This window comes from Panthera uncia, chromosome E3, assembly GCF_023721935.1.
Source record: "Panthera uncia isolate 11264 chromosome E3, Puncia_PCG_1.0, whole genome shotgun sequence".
NCBI classification, from domain to species: Eukaryota; Metazoa; Chordata; class Mammalia; order Carnivora; family Felidae; genus Panthera; species Panthera uncia.
This window is the reverse complement of record NC_064815.1, coordinates 19,711,952-19,737,249: the sequence shown is the minus strand read 5'-3', so window position 1 is coordinate 19,737,249 and position 25,298 is coordinate 19,711,952. Positions and strand designations below refer to the sequence as shown.

The 25,298-nt window shown below is 41.5% G+C and overlaps 1 protein-coding gene across 1 annotated transcript in view; it reads right to left on the bottom strand.

Annotated features, from left to right (window-relative positions):
• LOC125928480 (S-adenosyl-L-methionine-dependent tRNA 4-demethylwyosine synthase TYW1) overlaps positions 1–25,298 on the bottom strand; it is a 212,648-nt gene that overhangs the window by 67,820 nt on the left and 119,530 nt on the right. The window contains exon 13 of the mRNA XM_049639186.1: positions 15,732–15,867. Coding sequence (XP_049495143.1) covers positions 15,732–15,867 — 136 coding nt within the window. The remainder of the gene's footprint in view (positions 1–15,731; positions 15,868–25,298) is intronic.

Genomic DNA, 25,298 nt, shown 5'->3' with positions numbered 1-25,298 from the left:
TTGTAGCCCTTGTGCGACCTCCTACCCCAGCACTGGTCACCTCCTGCTGAAACTGTCTATTTGTCCCCAGAAGACTACAGTTCCTCAAGGGCACCAGGCCATATCCAATTGTATTCCTGGGCCTAGCACAGGACTTGAAACATAATAAACTCAAAGCAAGAGGTGGCCGACATAAATACAGTAAAACCAGAGTCTCTAAAATGTTGACAATCATTTGTAACCAAAATTCATTCTAAGAGGCAGATGACCCCTATTTAAGTCTGAACTAATTTCATTAATAAGAGCATTAACACTAGTGAGTTCACGTGCCAACCAATGAATGTACTAGGCGTTTTACACATGTAACGTCATTTAATCCCCGAACGCCGTCTGGCATGTAAGGAACCCCTCTTAACCCCATTTAACTGATGAGGAAGCAAGGTCTTTATGGACATTTAGCAGGAGTTTAGCCAAGGTTACAAAGCTGATATGGTGCTGCCGTGGAATCAAGTACCTCCACTATGCTCACTTTCTGAGGACTGGAAAGACAGCCCTGAGGTTCCAGTCAACCACTTTGACTAAGCACTGACTGCAAACACAATCACTGCCCAAAAGCCTCCAAAGGGTAAAACACTAAAAAGCAACAACAAGAAAACAAACTGGAGATAGCACGCGAAAGAAAAGCCAATGTTTTTCAGTGAACACTGTAAGAAATGGTAAAATAACGAGTTTATGATGACCAATCACTAGTGTTGGCTAGAATATTTAGGACAAACAAATATACGTAATGTTGAAAAAGTGCTTAAGATGAGAGTGTTTCTACATGAGACAATTAACATGTCCTACTTTCTATAACCCACTATGTCCTGATTTACAATCCTATTTTAGCTTCTACAACACCTTCCCTGCTTTGGTCAAGCAGTAATGACTGTTAATACTAGAAAGAAGAGGAATTTGACACAGTATTTACAATTCTTTTGCCTAGAAAAATTATCTCCCTGAGGCAGCTTCTGATGGTTATCCTTTTTAAAAGTAAGAACACTCTTGGGAATGCAAGCTGGTGCAGCCATGCTGGAGAACAGTATGGAGGTTCCTCAAAAAACTAAAAATAGAACTACCCTACGACACAGCAACTGCACTACTAGGCATTTATCCACAGGATACAGGTGTGCTGTTTCAAAGGGACACATGCACCCCCATGTTTACAGCAGCACTATCGACAATAGCCAAAGTATGGAAAGAGCCCACATGTCCATCGATGGATGAATGGATAAAGAAGATGTGGTATATATACACAATGGAGTATTACTGGGCAATCGAAAAGAATGAAATCTTACCATTTGCAACTACGTGGATGGAACCGGAGGGTATTATGCTAAGTGAAATTAGTCAGAGAAAGACAAAAATCATATGACTTCACTCATATGAGGACTTTAAGAGACAAAACAGATGAACATGAGGGAAGGGAAACAAAAATAATCTAAAAACGGGGAGGGGGACAAAACAGAAGAGACTCATAAATATGGAGAACAAACAGAGGGTTACTGGAGGCGGTGTGGGAGGGGGGATGGGCTAAATGGGTAAGGGGCATTAAAAAATCTACTCCTGAAATCACTGTTGCACTATATGCTAATTTGGATGTAAATTTAAAAAAATTTAAAATTAAATTTAAAACAAAAAAAGAAAAAAAAAAGAAAAGCAAGAACACTCTGAAAACAGACGAAGAGGAAAATGGCCAAAGATCTCCCTCCACTTTCAGACACTCGGGTCAAAAAGAATTGAATTGTATGGCTGTACCATAATTTATTTAACTGATGGATATTTAGTTTGCTTCCAATCTTTTGCTATTATAAATAATGTCACAATGAATAATCTTGCATATATGTTACTTCACGTGGATGTTAACTAGGTCTCAGGGTAAATCACGAGATATGAACCACTCACTCAAAGGGCACATGCATTTTTTATTTTAATAGATACCATAAAAGTGTCCTTCAAAGATGAGATTGGACCAATTTATATTCTCACCAGAGATGTGTGGGAGTACTTGTTTCCTCACTGATATTTTTATCTATATTTATGGGCCATTTGCATTTCATTTTCCATTAAGCATTTGTATCTTTGTCTTATTTCTCTACTGGGTTTATTATTCTTTTGCTTAATGATTGGTAGTAGCATTTTCATCAAGTTTAAAATCGGCTGGTACTTTTTAAACTTTACTAACTCTGTTCACTTTATTAACTTTATTTTAAACTTTGATTTAGAAATCTTTTTTCCGCCTGGGTGGCGCAGTCGGTTGGGCATCCGACTTCAGCCAGGTCACGATCTCGCGGTCCGTGGGTTCGAGCCCCGTGTCGGGCTCTGGGCTGATGGCTCGGAGCCTGGATCCTGTTTCCGATTCTGTGTCTCCCTCTCTCTCTGCCCCTCCCCCGTTCATGCTCTGTCTCTCTCTGTCCCAAAAATAAATAAAAAACGTTGAAAAAAAAATAAATTAAAAAAAAAAAAAAGAAATATTTTTTCCAAAACTATCCCCATCCCAAAACACACCATCATATGACTGAGAAAAATTCAAGGAAAGAAACGAGAGGCCTGACTAGTATTTTGTAAGTTCTAAAGGCAAAAAACAAGGGCTCTTTCCCTCTTATGTTAACAGGTCACGAAGGAGTGTAATGATTCACAAAGAATCCTAAGAGACAGAAACAGAGCTTTCTTTTCATGTATTGAGCATTACAGTTTCTCGTGTTTTGCGACTTAAAGTTGTTATTTGGAGATACTGCAGAATACATACGTACGTACATATGTATATCATATACACATAAACACACAGATACCACAAAATCATATATGCACATACGTGTGTCTAAACATATATGTGTATGTGTCTAAGTATACTTGCTGTAAGTATTACAAATATTTGTCCCATTTTAAAAATGAAGATAAAAAAGGATCCACGGATTATACACATGAAGTAAAGCAATAGGTTAGATTATGTGCTGCAGATGTTTGTATCAAAACTCTTTTTATTTATTTAAAAAAAATTTTTTTGGGGGGCGCCTGGGTGGCTCAGTCGGTTGAGCAGCCAACTTCGGCTCAGGTCATGATCTTGCGGTCCGTGGGTTCAAGCCCCGCGTCGGGCTCTGTGCTGACAGCTCAGAGCCTGGAGTCTGTTTCAGATTCTGTGTCTCCCTCTCTCTGACCCTCCCCCGTTCATGCTCTGTCTCTCTCTGTCTCAAAAAAAAAAAATAAACGTTAAAAAAAAAAATTTTTTTAAATAAAAAATAAATAAATAAATAAAAATAATAAAAAAAAATTTTTTTTAACGTTTTATTTTTTGAGAGACAGAGAGAGACAGAGTGCGAGCAGGAGGGGCCAGAGAGAGGAAACACAGAATCCAGAGCAGGCTCTAGGCTCCAAGCTGTCAGCACAGAGCCCAATGCGGGGCTCGAACTCACAAATGCAAGATCATGACCTGAGCTAAAGTCGATGCTTAACCAATGGAGCCACCCAGGTGTCCCTCAAAACTCTTTTTAGAACCTCTCTCCTGTACTGAATTTCTCCTGCCTCTAAAGAATTAGAGTTAAAAAAAAAAAATTAAAAAAAAAAAAAAGTTATTCTGGTCTAAACAGTCAAAACAGGTAAACTTGGAATGCTTTAAAATGCACATATCCAAAATATATATAAATTTAAGTCTGCGTTTTCATTGAGTAATTTTTACTTAAAATAACATTTTAAAATTTCAGAACATGTATAATCCTCAACTTGAAATGTAGATTACACATTTCCATTCACCCTTTTTGGAGAGTTGTAAGTATGTTAGCATTTATTAAGTCTTACTCTGCTTTCTAGGCTTTTCCGGTAACACTTTCTGTAACAACTCATCTAATCCTCACAATAACCCAGTCAGGCGGGTGCCCTATTATCCTCATTTTACAGATAAAAGAATTGAAGCACGAACGTGCTGCCTAAGGTCCCAAAGCTCTCCAAGGTGGAGCCAGCATTCAAAGACAGACAGTGTGGCTCTGGAGCACAAGCTCTGTCAAAAGCCTGCAGCAGGCCGCGCCAGGATCTACCCCATCGTCTTGTTGCTCTACCAATGTTGAGAATCAAGGTTGATCTTAATAGCAAAGAAGTTCACGCTAACAAAAGCATCCAAACTGTCCAACTTAATAACCTCTTCCACCTTGAACGTGTGCTGCAGCCCTGGGCCACGTGAAGAGCACTGCCAGGTGCAAGATGGCCAGGGTCCCCATTTACCTACTCTCATGGCTTTGGATTACGGCTAAGGACAACTGTATGCAAGCATCTGACCCTATCCTTACCAGATTTTCTTGATCACTTTCCACTGATATTCTGTGGCTAGAGATGAGACCTTTGTTTAGAAGGTCTACCAAAGTGTTCCGTTGGATGAATACAGGATGATCTGCCAGCAGTACCCACAGATTCTCAGAAATCAGTGGATGTCCTTGATTGGCCAGGAGGGCTACCCAGCTTAGTACCCCACATTCCCTGTTTGGCATCATACAGATGCCTTGGCTAAACACTACACTTCCTAGCGTTCATACAAAGCACAAAGAGCCACAGCTGGTCTAAGGCAGCCCAACCTAGGAGGCCCGCAGAATCCAGGATAAGTTGATACAGAAGGGTACTGACAAGTAATAGTGATATCCTGGCCTAGAGGGTCACAAAGGATTTTGTCACCCTCTGGGGTTTAGAAGTGGCTACACATGCTCTAGAAATCAAGGCTCAAGAAAGCCAAGGCTCCACAGAACAGGGTATCAGTACAGAGGCCGTCCCAGCTGGGAAGGAACTCTACTCCTGTCTGTGCAGTGCCGTGTCGGCAAAGCAGGCCCTCGGCCACAGTGGGGTAGCTGCCCAGAGGCTTTCTCAAAAGCCACTTCATCTATTTAACAAGAACACAAGGCCGATTCCAGATCAGTGGCCATCTCCCAAGTTTCTCAGTCTAAAAGTATTTCTCAGTGCTCTGAGATGAAGAAGAGGGGCAGGGGGCAAGAGCATGGGACTTTCTGTGCTGCTGAGATAAGGTCGTTTTCAACAGTGGCTGTGAGTACTTACTAAGCACCAGAGTGATGAAGATACAGACCCTCCTGGCAGGATGCCTGATGCAGGGGGCTCTTCACGGATTCCTCCTACAGGCCACTTCACAGGTTTCTTCTTTCAAGGCTAGGTCTGAATGCCCACCTCTAGACACACAAATCTATCCAATGGGGAAGTCCCAACGTCCAGCTCTGCAGACGAAGTCACCCAGCAATGCTTCCCTGAGGCTTTGTTTAAACGGGCAACACGGTGTTGAATTATTCCACCTCTGGAGTCCCTTTTACGAGGGTTTAGGAGCATTTCACCCAGTAGAAACAGCAAAGGGCACTTTACCATGTTCTGCTAGGTAGGGCTACCAAATATATGGTTTAAAATTCAGTTTGGAACATTCTGTAATTCTCCCCTTAGAAAAGGATGAAGAAAAAGACTTAGTCTTAGAAGCGAATAACAATAAATAAGGGGTAAACTGCAAGACAGTAGGAATTCTTTTTTGGTTTGAGAGTAGGAATTCGGAAGGCTTGATTAGAATAATCTTTAGTCCCAGCCCCTCTCTTTCTAAAAGTGGTGGAGGAAGGAGGTTATTGGAACCAATCAATTCTCAGCCAAAAACACCTCTAAGAAAACAGGAAAACGTGCAATTTTCTTCCACTCACTAAAATATGTTAGTTTCTAACAGTCAATCATGTTTACATTTTCATCATGATCTCACTATAATATATTGATACACAAGACACGGACCTACATATGGACCTACATTTCATCAAATTACGAACACTACTGTCAGTCTTCACAGCTCATCAGGTAGCACTCTGAATCACACATTATTATGAGGATTAAATCCAAAAATACTTCCTTCCCATGTGAAACAAGGAGCAAATTATGAGTAAGATGTTATTCAGATCAGATGAAATCTTCCCTCGGTGCTAGAATATCTTGGCAATAGATCATTACAGAGCTACAGAACTGTAATGTTTTCATAAACTTTTGCTGACCCATGAAAATCTCCACCTCTTCACATCATCTAGAAATAAATACGTCTTACTGTCCCGGTTCAAAGAATAAATAAAAGAAGGGAAAATGGCAATTTTAGGCAACAGGACTAACTTCGATCTTCCGGATATAGAGAGTACTGACTGACAAAATGGAGCACTTTGGAACCAAACCCGAGTTCAAATACCAGTTTTCAGGTTCTGATACTCAGTAGCTGTATCCAGATTCTCAGAAACGGGTGACCTCCACTGTGGCTACAGAGGATAAGCAAACGCGAACAGGTAACAGGCCAAACAACTTCATAAGCCTCAGTTTTCTCATCTGTCAAATGAGGGTGATATCAATATCTCCCTCAGAAGAAGTGTGCAAAGATAAAGCGATATGATGCACATAAACGATTAGCAGGACTAGAACTTGGCAATCATTTAACAGATGCTGGCTGTCGGCGCTTTATCATTAAACACAGAAACTTGCAGTAATAACGCTCTCTGCAAGATCAAAGGTCTGCCTTATATTTATTTCAATTCTGAACCTAGCCTCCAGTGTCACCAGCAAGGCTGGAGTGGCGCGGGCCTGGCTCCCAGGGGCGAACACCCAGGGAGCTGCTGGTCGGCAGGGGCCGCACTCGCGAGCCTGTGCGAGTTTGCTGGGTAGACCCTGGAGGCAGCACACACTTTCCAGAAAAACACAGGTATTTGGAGACCTAAGCACGAAACACAAAGGCGTTTTTAAAAAAGTGTTTTAACATTATAAGTAAAAAGGAAATTTGGCTGGGGTGACGAAAATGTTCCAAGACGAAATGGTAGTGACGGCTGCACAGCCTCGTGAATGTACTAAAAATCACTGAATTGCACGCCCTGGAGGGGAGAATCTGATGGTATGTAAATATATACGTCAAGTACAAAGAGAGACACAGACACAGAACATTTTCTCTCTCCATTTCACTGGTTCTGAGGAGTTTTTATCCAGTTGTTGCCAGGAGGGGTGGGGGGCAGGTACTGAGGGGAGCCGGGCAGAACCAGGAGTGGTTACCTGTATCTTCATCAACTTTAGTGTCTCTGGCCCAGCAGAAATCTGCAGCGCTCTTCTCTAGGTTCTCTGACGAACTGGATGTATCGACCCTGTGGAGGCTCACAAAGTTGGAGGAATGGTGTCCTTTTATTACCTTCTAGCATTTGTTTACATAGCCCATGGTGGGGGGTAATCATTTCTGGAAACCTGAATACCAGCATACATGTGTTCTTATATTCATTCTCTTTATTTATTAAATGTGCACTAAAGGCAAAGCACGATGGGAGGCGCTAAGGATACAGCAGAGAACGAGACAATGTCCCTGCCCTTGTGAGCGTATGTGCGTATGTTCGAACTGGGGAAGAGACCCACGATAAACACACGAGTCAGGTAGTGACCTGTGCTATGTGACAAACAGGCAGGGGAGAGGGACAGGAATACTACCAAGGAGGGGAACTCCTTTATGCAGGATGGTCAGCGAATAACTCTCTGATGACAGAATATCTGAATGGAGTCTTGAAGGAAGTGAGAAAACAAACCGTGCCAACGTTAGGGAAAGACCATTACTGAAAGAAAGAATCAGAAAATGTATATAAACAACCAATGGAAAAATAAGCAAGGTATGTAAAAGTGATCAAGGAAATGACCCAGAACATGAAAAGATGCTCACCTCACTAATTAGAGGAATGCAAAATAAAACCACAAACAGACGCCAAGTCACATCCATCAGCTTAGCAAAATTTTAAAAGCCAACAATACTACTGGCTTGTGAGGATAGAAAATGGAAACTCTCATACGCTTGCCTCTGAAGTACAGCCACTCTCCTGAGTACTATGAAAAACAACAAAAACGGAAAATCCAGTTGAAGATGTGTATACCCTACAATCCAGCAACGTTCACACCTGGGTGCAGACCCTAAAGAAACTACTACGGCACAGGTACGCAAGCCTCACTTTCACTAACATTCACTGCAGAGCTGAAAACTACAGAAAAACCTAAATGCCCATCCACAGGAGAATGATTAGTACCTTGTGGGATATTTATAGGACGGATTGCTATGTAGCAGTTTCAGTGTCTCAAAAGCAAAACGTAGCAACGCGGGTACATCTCACAAATATAATATTGAACCAACAAGCAAAAACTGCAAGGAGGGGAGGACTGGGGTGATTGGTCAATGGGCATACGGTTTCAGTTTGGGAAGATAAAAATGTTCTGGAAATGGATGCTGGTGATGGTTACACAATATGACTGTATTGAATACCACTGCACTGTATATGTAAAAATATTTAAAATGGTAAATTTTATTTTTTAAATGGTCAAAAAAAGGAAAAGTTGCAGAACGATATTTATAGAATGATACTATTATGTAAATAGTTTTAAAATATGGAAAACAGCTGTTTATGGAGGTGTAAATAGAGTGAAGGATAAAAATAGCATGGAAAAATAATCACAAAATACATATTGATTACCACTGCAAGAGAGGGAAGGAAAGGAAATATAATAGAAAAGGGGTTCACAGGGACTGCAACTGAGTTTATAACCTTTTATTTCTTAGGCTAGATGGTAGTTACATTAGTATTTACCACCTCATGTACTGTACTTTTTAAGATGTCCAAAATCAATTATATACACAAGATTGGTGATAGAGGGCGTTATATTTTAAAATTTAAACACAAGCACTCTATGATATTTTTAGGTGTTTCTATCTAGACCTTATGAGGAAGACACTGTTATCAACCCCATTTTACAGAAGAGAAAACTGAATCCCACGACCAATATTACACAGCCAAGAAGTGGTAGGAAATAGGATTCAAACCTGGGTGGTCTTGTTTCAGAATCCCAAGCTCATAACTACTACACACAACAAATCGATGGGAAACAACTGAATACACATCACGACGGGAGTGGATCAATCGCATTCTGGTTATCTGGCAACTGTGTGTTGACCTGTGATTAAGAGCTGGGAATACCATGGTGGGCACAAAGACCTCGCATACACTCTGCCTTCTCTCAGGGATCTTTCAAGTTTGTAAGTGCTGGGTATGGGCAGTGTGGGATATAAACCAGGGAGGGGGAAGGAGGGAGTCAGGGAAGGCCGCCAAAGGCAAAATTAAATTGTTATATCCAGAAAATAGGCAAAATTAATCTATGCTGACAGAAGTTGATATTTTAAGTAAATATTTTAAATATGGTATTATAAATAAGAAGTACAGTTGTAAAAATATGTATGGCATGATTTCATTTTGTAAGTAAAATACACATACATATACATACACACAAGAGTTAAAACTCCAGAAGCTACGCATTATAGCGATAGTGTTTTTTCACCTTTGACTTCTGGTGGCATAGGAGTCATCTTATATTCTTCATTACAGTAATATTTATTTTCAAATTAGCACATATGCTTAGATAAATTTTTATCTGATAAAATACCTTTCATTTCTTCATTAATATTGTTGCTCTTGGTTCAAAAAGTTAGTATTTATTACATTAATACCTATTGTCCCCATTCAACCCACTACACAATGGCTTCTACACAAAACACTGTACTTCTTTTTGCCATAGTCATTAGAGACTAACTGATAGACTAAGTTTCTTTTTCATCATACTTAACGTTCCCCTTCTCTTTCTGGAACCAAACTGTTTCCTTGAATTGTACGTTAACATACCACACTTGCATGAAACTGCACCAACACCTTTATCAAATTCTTCCTAGACTCACTCCCCATATGCTCCTCATTTTGAAAGCTTCAAAATTTGTTTTCCCTACAGCTCCTTCTTTGGCTTTCTCTAGACCCTTCTTGGACAATTCCGTCCACCTGTTTGCCTTCAACAAACTGCTACAGAGATGACTTTCACACCTACATGTTCCTACTGTGACGTTCCTGAGTCCCCAAGATTGAAGCAATTATCTGCCTGACCCAATCACCCAGTGCCTCAACAGGAACCCAACATGCAACATGTTCATCTTTCCCTAGAATGAGCTTAGGCAGAAGTCACGTCTGGAGAAAAATGTACTTATGACAGAACTTCCTGGCACTGGAGGGAACCAGTCAGTTTGTAGACACTGGCTTTGGATGACACCGCTGGAGAGATCCAAGCACGGCAGTCTTGGTCTGATTTCAAAAGTGGCTAAAACCAGGACATGGTTTTTAGTCAAGCAGAGGAGGGTATGGTGGCATTAAACCCAGGCTGGACAGGGGGTGCCTGGGTGGTTCAGTCGGTTGAGGTCATGATCTCACGGTTTGTGAGTTCGAGCCCCGGGTCGGGATCTGTGCTGACAGCTCAGAGCCTGGAGCCTGCTTTGGGTTCTGTGTCTCCCTCTCTCTCTGCTCCTCCCCCACTCATGCTCTGTCTCTCTCTGTCTCAGAAATAAACATTAAAAAAAAAAATTAAAACAAAACAAAAAAAAAAACCCCAAAAAACCCAGGCTGGACAGAATCCACAGCCTGGGAGGCCCGTCCCATGGAGCAGGCTCATGGGTAACAGATGAAGGTAAAGGGCAAGATAAAGCCTAAAAAAAGATGACAATAAAAAAACATATGCAGACCACAGCCAGATGGACAAAGACTGAAGAGCAGACTTTGGCATCAATGCTGGGAGGCGGAAATAAAGAAAATGGGTCAATAAGCAGCAGGACTAGTCAGAACAATGGAGGGGAGACTTGCTCATCCCAAAAAGGAGGTAAGGGAGAAGATATGCTCTTTCATTTCATCTAAGATACTCTAGATTGTAAGACACACAATAATGAAAATAGCAATGCTACCGACTAGGACATGCCATCTCTGGCTGCACGTGACTTCAGAAACGGTTTTAAATGACAACGTGTGTATGTCGCAACTCACGAGCAGCACAGGCATCAAGGCTCCCTCTCGGGTGTGATAAAGACAGGAATTTGACTTTACTGCCAGACACGCACAATTGAAGAAGTGTGCCAGAACATGACACACTCTCACTAGACCCCCCCCCTACTGGCCAACAAGCAGGAAACCGAGTGAGTAGGGAACAACCAGTGTTCTCTCCTATGTGTCTCCCTTTCCACTAAGCCAGAACACGTCCGGCCATCGAACATGTGGGCGGTTTTCCCCCACAAGCAAGTCTCTGTGACACCAACTGGGTGTTCTACAACTTAACTCATTTCTGACACTGCAGCACACTTTAGACAATGTCAAGTCTAGGTTATCACGTGTGCTTCTGACCTTCCTCCCTCAGGTTCGATTAATTGGCTAGAGCAGATTAGAGACCTCGGGGAAACACTTACTTACATCTACCAGTTTATGAAAGGATACAGATGAACAACCAGATGAGGAGGTACACAGGGTGAGGTCTGGGAGGCTCCCGAGCCCAGGAGCTTCCGTCCCCATGGAGTTGGGGCGTGTTACCCCTCTGGTGTGACTGTGTTCACCAACCTTGAAGCTTCCCAAACTCCCTACTGGGATTTATGGAGGCTTCCTCACGTAGGTATGATCAGTTATTTACTCCATTTCTAGGCCCTCTCCCCTCTCTAGAGAAATGGGGAAGCACAGTGGGGTGGGGGGCGGGGAACCCACAGAAAATTCCAGCCTTCTGATTAGCTTCATCTTTTTGGTGACGAGACCCAATCTACGAGCCACTTAGGAGTCCCCCCAGAGTCACCTCATTGGAACAAGAGATGATCTTCTCTTATCACTTAGGAATTTACAAGGGTTTGGGGAGCCCTATGTTAAGTATGGGGTCAAAGGTGAAACACTAAAACAAGACGGCCTTACCACTTAGAACACTACAAGGGTTCTAGGAGCTCCGTGCCAGAAACCGGGTGCAGAAACCAATATATGTATTTTCTGTGATCTCACGCTGAGGTGAAAAACTAAGCTGTCTTTAACACGAAGGTCATACAGAAAAATTAATAGCATGAAAAAATGCTATGACCTCATGTTAACAACAAAAAGCAACATACAAAATTGAGTTACCTATGTAAAAACGCAGCCTCCCCCCCTCCCCCTCCCCGTCACCAAAGGATTAAATAGAAGTACTTTAAATGTTAGCAGTCGGTGTCTCAAGGTCCTGGATTTAGAAGTAACCTCTTTCCTTGCTTCTTTATACTTCTCTTTACGTCCCCTGAGTTTCCATAATGAACACATAATGTTTTTATAATCAGAGATAAGGAAGTCAAATATTAAATGTTTGTTTTTTAAGCTGCAAATTGTGGGCCACATGGATACACTGGTTTACCTCTTATTAGATACAAATCTACCTCATTAATGTACAATAAGCCCTTCTTAACAATGAAACTATATTAACTCTAATAACATCAGGTCAGAGCATGCTCACATTTGCGGAAAAGAGTGCTAATGTTCACTCTTGAGATCTAAGAATGTGTAATGCAGACAACTATTTTTGCCTTTCTTTTCAAATATAACGTTTCAAGGATATCAATACCACCGCTTATCCTGCTGGATCTTCAACCTGGCATAACAATGTGCAGCAGAAACACATCTGGTCACACAGCTGATAAAAGTCTCCTGCCAAAGGCAGTCAGTGTTGTCATTTACAAGATGGATTTTTCTTTTAAAAAAAAAAAAACAAAAAAAAAAAAACAACTGTGTGACAAGTAGCTGTCGTGGACGGAAATTGAAGCTAACACATTTTTTGCTGTGTTACCTTGATGGAATTGCTTTTTAGCCCCATATACTCAAGTACCAATATATCTCTCTCCTCATATTTGAAGCAGAACAATTTGACAAAGGATAAAGATCCAGAAATGAAAATACTATACTAGCCATGAGTAAAAAAAAACAAAAAACAAAAAACAAAAAAACCCCAAATACCCTACCTCTTTCTGCTTTGGGTTACACTAGCTCATAAACAGGCTGAAAATCTTGGGACAAATCAAATTTTTCTGTTTATAAAGTTCAAGAAATTCTTTCAATTCTAATGCCTTTCCTTGCTAAGCCTAAAACAAATAACAAAAAGTACTAACGTACTAAAAGCCTAAACAGGCAATAAAGATAATAATATAAATGCATAGATGTTCTAATTAAAGTATCTAAAGTCACTTTCATTTAAAATGTTTTATTTAAAAACTCAAATGATGCCAGATTACAGTAATAACATGTTGGAGCCTAGCTAATAAGTATAGTTGCAACATAAGTGTTATTTTTGAGTATTAAACAGCAGTAAAGCACAACTTTCTTGATAGTATCTACTGTACCAGTAATATTAGATATTCAGAAGGAAGTAACATAGCTAGATGTAGTTAATTTAAGAGCAGTTCCCTGTCACAGATCTTTCTTAAATGGCAACATGAACGACACAATAAGAAACATGCACTCTAATTGCTACAAAATGCTTAGAAAGCACTTGCCCTAATCTGCCAGGATAGTCTAACAGCCCAAGGAAAATCTTCCAACCAGAGTTACATGGACACAATTTATGACGTTACACGTAAGAAGCTCACAGGTCAGAAAATACTGCACAACTTTAAATTATTTCATTACTCTCAATGAGTCAACCCAGAGTACTTACAACTGAATAGGACATCTAAGGGCTTATAACTCCAAGTAAGAATACATTTTGTGGAAAATTTTGGCCAAAAGAAAAAAGAAGCTATTAAGCCATTCTACTAATGCCTGCTTCTCATCGTCCACATCTGACTCAGAATACAGCCTAGGTAACAATCTCAGATGGGTCCGATAATGCCAGCTCCTGCTGTCTAGCTTCTATCTAAGTGCATTCTGACTTGTACGCCATGTATCTCCTGTCTCGGCAATGAGTAGAGGGGATAGAGCTGAGGGTGAAGTCCAGAGACGAAGAGACTTTAGGAGACCAAGAAGCACCTGGCTTGCCAGCTTTCTAAATAATCCAAGACCGGTCAGATGAGAAACCAAATGCCTATTTCGCATTACCTAAATACTGTCAGTGCTAATTGCCCAAAAAGGCACTGATTTAACCTCTCAAGCATAAAATGGGGGAAGGGGGAGTTTTAATCATCTGAATGGCCCAGAAAATGTATGTATACATCTTACCACAACAGAGTTCTGTTGAGTTTCCACCCATTTATTCTTTCAAGAAACCCTTTTCAAGTACCATAAGATGTGCTGTGTTAGACTTCGTGTGGAATTAAGACATGAGTAAGGAATTCAGTTGAGAAGAGAGAAGTTGAGATAAAACAGCAGAAATAACGTGTGTTTATAGATATAAAACTTAAGGGAGACAGGGGCAGCTGTTTGCAACTGGAAAAGGCTTCAAAATTGAGGTAATAATGAAGTTGAGCATGGAAGGTCACACACAATTTCTACAAGTCAAAGAAATGGAAAGAAAGGACAATCTCGGCTCTGGGGAGGTAACCAAAGACTTGGAAAATGTAGTGGGCGCATCTGCAGAGACACCAACCTAAGCAGGGAAGGACGGCCTTCCTGGGGCCAGACAGGGTGGGTCAGGAATGGCAAAGTGAGTAAGGGCTGGGCAAAGGAGAGAGAGGGAGGTTTTCTGGGACAGTGAGTCCCAGATGGGGCCGGCACATCAAAAGCCACTTGCGATGTTTAAAATGCAGATTCTCAAATGCCACTAGGAATAGGAAATTGTAATTTTTGAAGCTTCTGTGGTGACTCTCATTATCTGTCATGTTGGAGTAAAGTGTGAAGGACTGCAAGGCAAAAGCAAAGAGAACAGGACAAGGGAATGGCTATGAGAGAAGAGAGGCAGAACTAACAGAAAATACCAACTGTTACAATATGGTGTTAACGGAAAAGAAGAATCAGAAGGTTACTTTAGGTCGAAAAGAATAGGAAAGTAGGGGTGCCTGGGTGGCTCAGTCGGTTAAGCGTCAGACTCTTGGTTTTGGCTTAGGTCATGATCTCACGGATGAGATCATACAATCGAGCCCCGCGTTGGGAGCCTGCTTGGGATTCTCTCTCTCCCCCTTTTTCTTCTACCCTTCCCCTGCCCGTTCTCTCTCCTTCCCCCTCTCTCTCTGCCCTCAGCCCGCTCACATGTGCTCACTCTCTCAAAATAAATAAACTTTAAAAAAATAAAAGACTAGGAAAGTAAATATGACCTAAGAGAAGACATAAAAGAGGGCAAATGCTGGAAGAAAAAGGCATTACATTTGGAAATTCTGAGGCTGAGTCCCTTACAGGTAGGAAATTTGGTCTTAGAAATTCAAGAAAATTAATCTCGTATTTAAACATATACTATTTGGGGCGCCTGGGTGGCCCAGTCGGTTGAGCGTCCGACTTCAGCTCAGGTCGCGATCTCACGGTTCTTGAGTTCGAGCCCCGCGTCAGGCTCTGGGCTGATGGCTCAGAGCCTGGAGCCTGCTTCCGATTCTGTGTCTCCCTCTCTCTCTGCCCCTCCCCCATTCATGCTCTGTCTCTCTCTGTCTCAAAAATAAATAAACATTTAAAAAAATAATAAAAAATAAAAAAAATAAACATATACTATTTGCTGGTATCTCTTCTAGGGTAGCTATGAACTGCTACTTTACCATGTTTTATTAATTAACTTTGGGAGCATGTATCTCTCTCCCTAAATACATGAAGGACAAATTATACATAAAAGGCAGAGTGCTACAAACTTAAGAGGAACTCAATAAATATTTATTGAATAATCAAAGTGGGTGGAAGTCTAAAACAAGGTTGAAGGTTTTTTTTTTAAAAACCACCTCTCTCCACTTCTTCTTCCCCCCCCCCCCCTTTTAAAGATGTCATAATTCTTACCTTTGCTGCCAAGGCTTTTAAGCTGTTGAGGAATCTCTGCCAGAAATCCTTGAAGAGTGGGCGGTCAATTTTCTTCAGGCTATCTTTGGTGCTAGCATCCACACTGACATACAGCTGTGTGACTGGTTTGAGGTTCCTTCATAATTTGAAAAACAAAACAAAAAACAATAGGGAAAAAATTATGCCCATGTCAGGCTTGTCATGCTATAAAATTTACAATCGATAATAGATGGGGTAATTCAACACATCACGGGGTCTAGCAATGATTTGAATGATGTGGTACAATAGGCTGTCAGTTGATTATTTCTAAAATGGACTGGACACCATCCTTAATAACCTGAAAACATTCAATTACTTAAAACTGGTCCCTCTTCAAACAGTTTTTAGTGGAAAATAAACAAAATGAGCTCTAGCTTCAGGTCAGGTACCATCAGCCCAGGGCAATTAGAAGGGGTCTCAGACTTAAGTTTCCCCGTGAACTCTGCCGTTCAAGAATTATACCGCTGAAATGTCGCCGCCACATGGGGTCCGTGCCGACAGGCCACCTCCCGTCGTCACTTCCCTGACGGAAGTTTCCTAAGGAACAAGAAACAGCCCCAAAAAGCTCAAGCCTTCCTAGAAAGGCACAAAGCCACACCAGTAGCTCACCTATGCCTCCAAGAGCCAGAGTGAGTTTAAAGTCCAGCCTTGCATGGGCAAAGCTCCCTAGCCAGGGAGCCTTAAGCAATGCAGAGCTACAACAACAACCAAGCCCTTACAAAGGAGCACAACCCCCAAGAAAACTGTATGTTGCAGATTCTTTTTCTTCGCCTTCTTGATCAGTTTCCATGAATACCGCTCATTCTCCACTTCTCTCAAATTCACGGACTCATTTCATTAAGTCGTTCTGATCTACTATCCTATTTGCCAGTTATGCATCGAGCCCAGATGGTGCTCTTTCCAAAACCTCTGTCCTCTCCCTTCAAGTGGGTCTCATAATTCATTCCCTTCAATAAACTTGCAACAAGAAAGAAACTTCCCTTTAATAATCCTTTGACCAAATTTTCCCACTATTAACTTTCTCTAACTATTCCAGGATTTGTATTTACCCCTGGAATGTTATTTACACGTTTTTTGTTTCAAAGCCTATGCACTTTCAAAAACTGAAATATAATTCACATGCCATGAAATTCACCATCAAAGGGGTTTATATGCTTTTTGTATCTATCAGTATCGGTCTTATCTGTCGTTGAGTGTAAGACCTTCAAGGGCAGGAACCATAGCTTTCTTTGTACCCAGCCTTACAGGCAGATACTTAAAGCTACTTTTTACTTGATATTGTTGACTTCAGTTAACAAGCTTCTGAGGGCATGCAGGCCACACAAACGCTTACCATGATCTGGCTTAGTGACATATGGAAAAATCACAGGGGTCTGAATCCGAAGTTATTAAAAGTAGAGAAGGTCTGACCAAAGTTAAGAAAGAAGTGATTACATATTGGCAGACTCATTGCTTTAATCCCTCTCCAATGCTGGCTACAAAGGGAATCCTTAAAAGTTCAATACTGTGTCACTACTGAGCAAAGGACATCAATTACTGAAAATGAAAAACAGGAGCATACTTCTGTCTCCTCATTCCTTTTCCTGGGAGCCTCTTTAATAACAGACAGGGCATGCTACCTTAAATGGACTCATGTTTTACAAAAAATAAAAATAAAAGAGGTTGTCTTAATGGATACTGTTGGCTATCATTATCTGACACTTACAGGACTTTGTCATAAAGCTGCCTAATGCAAAAATGGGAACTGACCTGACCTTTTCACTATGCCTCCAAAACTACTTAAGATTATGAACAGTAAATTCCAAAGGCCCTAGTTATTTTACAAACCTCCATCAGTTGCAAAATGGGAAGCCCTGAACACTGACAGTACCAATAAGAAATTTTAGTCAATACTAAATATCTGAGATGCTATAATCAAAGAAGTTTACTGCTTGCTCTTACCAAGGAGCAGGCAAAGAATGGAAAAGAGGAAAAATTCCTAGGAATTACAGAACTTATTCCTAAGGGACTCAAAATATTAAAAGTACTTGGAGAAATTTTCTGAGCCTCAGGGATCTTATATGTGCCTGGTACTGGCCTCTATTCCCCAGGGCAAGCAATGTGGTTCTCAGCATGGTCATCTACCTGTCTCCATTCTATACAATGATAGCTATCATTTTAGTTCCCCCAAAAGCAAGAGAATGTTATAACTTTAAAATCGTGATAATAATTTGTGTTTGAGAATCTAACATTGCTGCTGAAAACAATTAAAAACGACCATATAGTAAAAGGGAAATACAACTGAAAGCCTAAACCCCACTGAAAATGCCCAATGCACCTTCATATGATTATTGTGGTGATCCTTCATCCTGCTCATTTTTTAAAAAAATTTTTAATGTTTATTTATTTATGAGAGGCAGAGAGAAACAGAGTGTGAGTGGGAAAGGGGCAGAGAGAAAGGGAGGCACAGAATCTGAAGCAGGCTCCAGACTCCTAGGTGCAAGGTGTCAGCACAGAGCCTGACGCGGAGCTCGAGTTCACTAACCATGAGACCATGACCTGGGCCGAATTCAGATGCTTCATTGATTGAGCCACCCAGGCGGCCCTCATCCTACTCATTTTATATCTCTACGTTAAGAATGATCAAATATATAGGGGTGTCTGGGTAGCTCAGTCGGTTAAGTGTGCAGCTCTTGATCTCAGCTCAGGTCATGATTTCATGGTTTGTGAGATCAAGCCCTGCACCAGGCTCGAAGCTGATAGCACAGAGCCTGCTTGGGATTCTCTCTCTCTCCCTCTCTCTTTGCCGCTCCCCCACTCGTGCAAGCGCGCACTCTCTCTCTCAAAATAAATAAATAAACATGTTTAAAAATGATCATATATAGAAATGCACTGACAACTGAACGTAAAAATGCTTCCTTTTTTCCTTTCTGTATGGAAAGGCCTCAGGCCTCCTAATCTGTACAGAAAGGAAAAAAGGAAGAGAGATTTATGTTTGCAAGAAATCAAGTGGCTTAGAGAAGAAGTTTGATGCTCCTATTGGACAAAAACAAACAAACAAACAAATAAATAACCAACCAAAACGGCCCAAAGATCCAATACTATTAAAACCAGAATCTCTAAGATAATCTGGGGCTGTTAGGCCTGGTCAAATAATTTAGGAGTTAAAGAGCAGGAGGATAAAGAGGAAGGAGAAAAGTACCATCTACTGAGTATTCATCATGTGCTGGGTGCACTGTGCTAAGTGCCTTACCCTTCTCATCCAGTTCATTGAACACTCATGGTAAACTAACAAGGTGGTTGCCAGTTTTGCCCATTTTAAGGATGATGAAACTGCGACTCAAAGGGTTAAGCAGCTAAGTAGCTTGTTCAAGAATCCACAAGTGTCAACGATGAGATTCGAGCCGAGAGATTCGGAGCATGTTCACCTAGCCCTGCACCACAATGTCTCCATCCGAACGGCCTTTCACAGGCAGCGCTGGCCAGGCCTCTTGTCACAGAAAGCCAAGAGCAGTATTTCAAGTCTCACAGCAGAATGTCTCCAACTGTGGTCAGGACTACATGCATCAGAAGGACCTGCAAACTCAGGTTCTTGGGCCTCTCCTGAAACGGAATCACTCTCCAGGAACGGAGCCTTAGAAAGCGTGTTGTTATATTCGTCTAAGAACTTCTCAAAGGTGATCAAAGAAATTGAAGACCCAAATAAATGGGAATAATAAGTAATATTAATTAATTATACAATTAATAATGGTTATATATAAATATGTAATTAACAATTAATTAAAAATAGAACTGTATGATGTGGCAATCCCACTTCTGGGTATTTATCCAAAGGAAATGAAATCAGTATCTTGCAAAGATACCTGCACCCCCATGTTTACTGCAGCGTTACTCAGAATAGCCAAGACATGGAAACAACATTTCTATCAACAGATGAATGGATAAAGAAAATGTGGACACATGGATAAAGAAAAAATATAGACAGACACAGGCCATATTATTCAGGCCATGAGAAAAAAGGAAATGCTGTCATTTACAACACGGATGAACCTGGAGGACATTATGCTAAGTGAGATAAGCCAAACACAGAAAGACAAATACTGCGTGAACTCACTTACGTGTGGAATCTAAAAAAGACCGTTTCCATTAGTTGTTTTCTTCTCTGTGTATGGGCCATACTCTCATTTGTCCGTTTCGTGACTTTTTAAAATAAACATTTAACGTTTTAAATAATATTATGTGGCAACTCTGTGTATCGGATACCTCCCAAACCAAGCACTGTCGCTTTGTTTGTTTATTGCTGCTTTTGTTGTTACTGAACTACTTTGGTAAATTCTGTATTCTTTCTTGTGTTTAGCCTGTTGGGTTAGCTTAGTGGGCTGCTAATGACTGACCAGAGATAACTTAAATGCCTTCAGCTGGTAAGGCTCCCAGACTTTGCTAAGGGCTGTGTGTGTGTGTGTGTGTGTGTGTGTGTGTGTGTGTGTTGGGGCATGCCTTCAATGCCCAGGCAGGCAGTTGACAGCTCTGCCTTAGTCTTCACTGTCTGCTTGTTCAAGACGTCAACACTGGGGAAGAGGCGAGAACACAGAGCCTTGTCAAATCTTCCCTGGCAAGCCCGCAGCCCTGCCCGCGTGTGTGCGCTTCCGGCTTCCCAGGAACAGATGGGGCTTTTCAAAGTTCCCTCTGAACATCTCACTGCCCAGCTTTCCCCTTTAAGTTCTTTGGTCAGTTTCTCGTTTGCCCCGACCGTTACTGCTGCTTCAGGCAGCTGTGAAGTTAAACAGCTGCCGATGACTGTTGATGAGAAACACCCCAGAGAAAGGCTTTTTCACTAGACAAAATATGAGTCACCTCAAATAAAGACAACCCCTGTGCCTGAGGGGTTCCAGGGAACTGCCACACAACCCACATGATGACAATTCTCTGGAAATGGGACTTTGAAGAAGTTCCAACTCTGTTTGGCCTCCTCCCCTGGCTGCCAGGCTGCTGGCTTTTACTAGGACTATAAGCTATTAGCTTTTACGGCTACTGCAGAGCTGGGAAGTTAGAATGGAATAGAACATATTAAGACATCAGGAAACTCAGGACATAAAATAGGACATATCGACATATCACAAAGCTTACTGTTCTTATCGAGATTCAGCCATTTTTCTAGGATAAATGCTCCTCAGATTGTTGTGGACCTTTGGTTAAGACTGACAATTTTTGCCAGTGTTCTCGCTGTTTTTATAGAGAAGCAGGTTTTGAAGGTCTGTACTGTTATTCCTGCTGACATTCATCACGTACATTTTGTTTTTATTTCTACCATTATTCATCACAACATTTTCTGTGTCCACTGTGATTTCTTCTTTAACCCATACGTGAATGAGAAGTGCACTGCTTGCATTACAAACATACTGGAATACCCTAGTAATCTTTCTGTATTGATTTATAGTTTAACTCCAGTATGTTCAGATCCCATGCTCTGTATGATTTCAATACTTTGTCGAAACTTGCTATAATGCCCAGCATATGGCCATTTGGTAATTGTTATGCAAAGCAAGTTGCAGAACTTGCTCCTGAAAAGAAATTATATTCCAAAGTTTTCTTGTTCCAATGCTCTCTTTCTGTAATACAGGCTAAATGTGTTGATTTAGTTGTTTGAACCTTCACTGCTGCTATTGATTTTAATTCGCTTGTTTTATCAGTTTGAGAGAAATGTGTGAAAAACCTACCATTTTTCCTTATAGTTCTTTCAACTTTGAGATTACATTATTGAGTGTTTGCAAGTTTTAAGTTGTTAAACTGTTTTATATTCCTGGTGGGTTTAATATTTTATTAAGAAATGTCCATCTTATCTCAAGTAACGGTTCTTGTCTTGAAGTGTACTTTGATTATTATTTAGCCTACCTTTCCAAAAGTGAAACTTCTAAGTGCTTCCATGCATTATCTCATATACTCACGATGCCACATTAATACCAAATCGGCTCACAGGTTAGGAAACTAGGCCCCCAAGCAGTCATCTTCCCAGTGTCACTAAGACAGCAAGAGCCCCAGTCAAGATTCAAAGCTTCTTTTAGACCAGAGCCCAGCTCTTACCACCTCACCGTACTTCTTCTCTCTCTTTCTTTTTTTTTTAGCTTATCTAGACATGCATATTTCTCAAAAGTGTTCTATCAATGCACAGACACGAGAGAAGACTGTATTTTAAATTTAACATGTTTGCTACAAACAAAATGGGCTGGGAGGAGGGAAAAAAGCTTCTACTGAAAGGATCAGGTGGTATTTATAACTCTTATTTCATTGTAAGTGGTTTCCTGTAACCACTTAGAGCTAACAAATACAAGAAAACTTTATTAAAACTCATACATTTCTTTAAATATTCAATAAGAATCTAATATATGAAGAGCAATACAATAAAGGTTCTCTAACATATGTATGGTGAATGTCTTAGCAAAAACTAAGGAAAACAGGGACGCCTGGGTGGCTCAGTTAGTTGAGTGTCTGACTTGATTTTGGCTCAGGTCATGATCCCGGGATCATGTGATCAAGCCCTGCAGTGATCCTGCAACCACATGGTTAGCATGGAGCCTGCTTAGGATTCTCTCTCTCCTTTTGCCCTTCCGCCGCTTGCTGCCTCTCTCTCTCTCAAAAACAAACAAACAAAAAAACAAACCAAAGGAAAAAAACACAGCAAACAAAGTAACAGAAACACCACTGGAAGAAGCAACACAGAATGAAGTTCACACCTGGTTTTAGAAGAAGGTGCTCAAAGGTAAATGGACATTAGCACAAATTTGGTGGTGGTGAGGAGGTCTGAGAAGCAAAGTGTTAACTGTGCCAGAGTTAAATATGGAACATAGTTCTACAGTCTTATGATCAGCAACTAACACACAGAAAGCTCTGCATCAACAATATTTTACCAAAAAAGAAAAAAATAATAAGATTTTAAATGTAAATTTAAAAACAACATAAAACAAACAGATAAGAAAATAATGATAAAATAAAAGTAAAGCGGGGGGGACTCAGGACGAAGCTAAGAATGTGCCGGTCTACAAAGAGCTACACAAAGTCTACAAAGGGCCTCTCACCCCAACACATTTATAAAGACGGGGACACAGTCATAAGTTTCAAATGAACACAAAAGAAGAACAAACCAGTTAGTTTCTGCGAGTCCTCAGAGAGAAGAGACTGTTCGGCGTTTAGAACATCACTCTCAACAACTTCATCACCTTACAGCACGATGACCTTCAGAGGTCTGCCTTTAACAAGGTGTCTTTCTGTAGGTCATTGGCATCACAGCACAGAGCAATTTATAAGAAGGAATGACATGGTGTGCTCTGGTAGACGAATGGTGTGACGGACCTTTCTGATTGCAGGGTTGAATGCAAGCACAGACTGTACAGAATTAGAACAAGGGTCCTAAATTCCCGTGTCTGTAGGGGCGGAGGATAGTGTGAATCAAGCAAGCCACTTTTAAAGGAAAAAGTTCTTTGGACACCAAAACACAGACTGCATGTGAAACACAGAGTCTACCCTTTGTTGTTCCACATTTGCTAGAAATGGTGACAAATTTCTCTGCTATAAGAGAATGCATGGTGCAACCCCTCTGACAAGTGGCAGGTGATACTTAGCCTTATGGTGGAGGAGATGACAAAATGGACAACGGTTACGCAGGCTGAAAACCACAGGCTTCATCATAAAGATAAACATTACACGGTGCGATGCTGTATAATAAGATATATATATTTGATCTTTGTCCCTGAGTCCTGGCATGAAGCTCCTAGAACCCTGGGAATTTCCTGAGTTACAGAGGTGAGGGAAGCGTCTTTCATTATCCGTAATAGACCTCTACAACCACAAAGAATTACTTTACTAATGAGGTGACTCCTGATGGGTCCCTAGACAGCTTCAGGATAGGGACTGGTTGCCAGAAGAATCAACCATGTGATTACAGGGTTGGAACTTGCAGCCCCACCCCACCCCGAGCCTCTAGGGAGGGGAGACAGGCTAGAGGTTGAGCTAATCGCCAACTGGCCATGATTGAATCAATCATGCCTATGTGATGGAATCTCCGTAAAACCCCCAAAATGATGGGGTTCAGAAAGCTTCCAGGCTGGTGAACACACGGAGGTCCTGGGAGGGCAGTGTTCCGGGAGATGGTGTGGAAGTGTAGCGACCCTTCCCCCAGGCCTTGTCCCATGCACCTCTCCCATTTGGCTATTCCTGAGTCGTATCCTTTATAATAAGCCAATAATCATAAGTAAACGGTTTTCCCTGATTTCTGTGAGCCGTTCTAGCAAATTACTGAACCGGAAGAGCGAGTCACGGGAAGCCCCAATCTATAGCTGGCTGGTCAGAAGTACGGGTACAATCTGGGACTGCGGCTGGTGTCTGAAGTGGGGCAGTCTTGTGAGACTGAGTCTTGAACCTGTGTGGTCTGCATTAACTCCAGATGGTGTCATAACTGAATTGTAGGACACCCAGTTGGTGTCCGCAGAGAACTGGAGAATCGCTTGATGTGGAAAAAATCCACACAGCTGGTGTCAGAAGTGCAGCAAGTAATAAAACCAGGTAAGAGTGAAGTGTCATAGTGTGGTAACAACGGCACTTTTTACTCGGCCTTTGACAATTTTTGCCACACTGTCTTTCCCAAAAGTCAGAAATTCAGATTTTATACAACATCTCTGGATGTTAAATGTTGGCTCAGAAAACAAACAAACAAAAAGCTTTTGAACATGGTGCAGGACAAATAAAACCTACTTCTGGTAAACTGCCAACCTGAAATCTCTGGTGTTAATGACACTCTAACCATCCCACATAACTATATATTCTTTTTCAACTGAGCGCCTAAGAAATACCGGGTCCCGGTGGCTCAAGTTTATCCTCCTTGACAACTACAGCCCGTTGTGCCATGGAGTGGACTGCAGACACGGGCAAATTCCTCCTCTCCCTACATCCACGTCCCCTTGCCCTGCAGCTGTGAGTGCCCTCTCGCTGCCTCTAAGCTCAGCTGTGACTTGCTCTGGCCAACGGAAGTGAGCAAGTGTGACACAAGCAGGGGCTGAAAAGATGCTTGTGCACTGAAGCCTGCCCTCTCCTGCTGCTCTTTGAGGCCCTGCCACCACGTGATGAAGTTGAGACTAACTTGCTGGAAAATAAGCTACATGAGTAGAAGCCCCAGTTGTCCCAGCCATGGCCATCATGAACCGGCCAGCCCAGCAGATCTGCCAAGCACTGAGGCCAGCAAAGCCAGATGAGATCAAAAGCCCTCCCAGCTGACCCAGAATTATGAGCTAAATAAATTGACTGTCAGTTTGAGGGACTCAGTTTTAAGATGAGTGATTGTAAGAAAAGATAACTGATAAGAGACTATGATATATCGGTTATATGCCTATTAAAAACACCACTATATGGGGCGCCTGGGTGCTCAGTCGGTTAAGCATCTGACTTCGGCTCAGGTCATGATCTCACGGCCCGTGAGTTCGAGCCCCGTGTCGGGCTCTGTGCTGACCGCTCAGAGCCCGCAGCCTGTTTCAGATTCTGTGTCTCCCTCTCTCTCTGCCC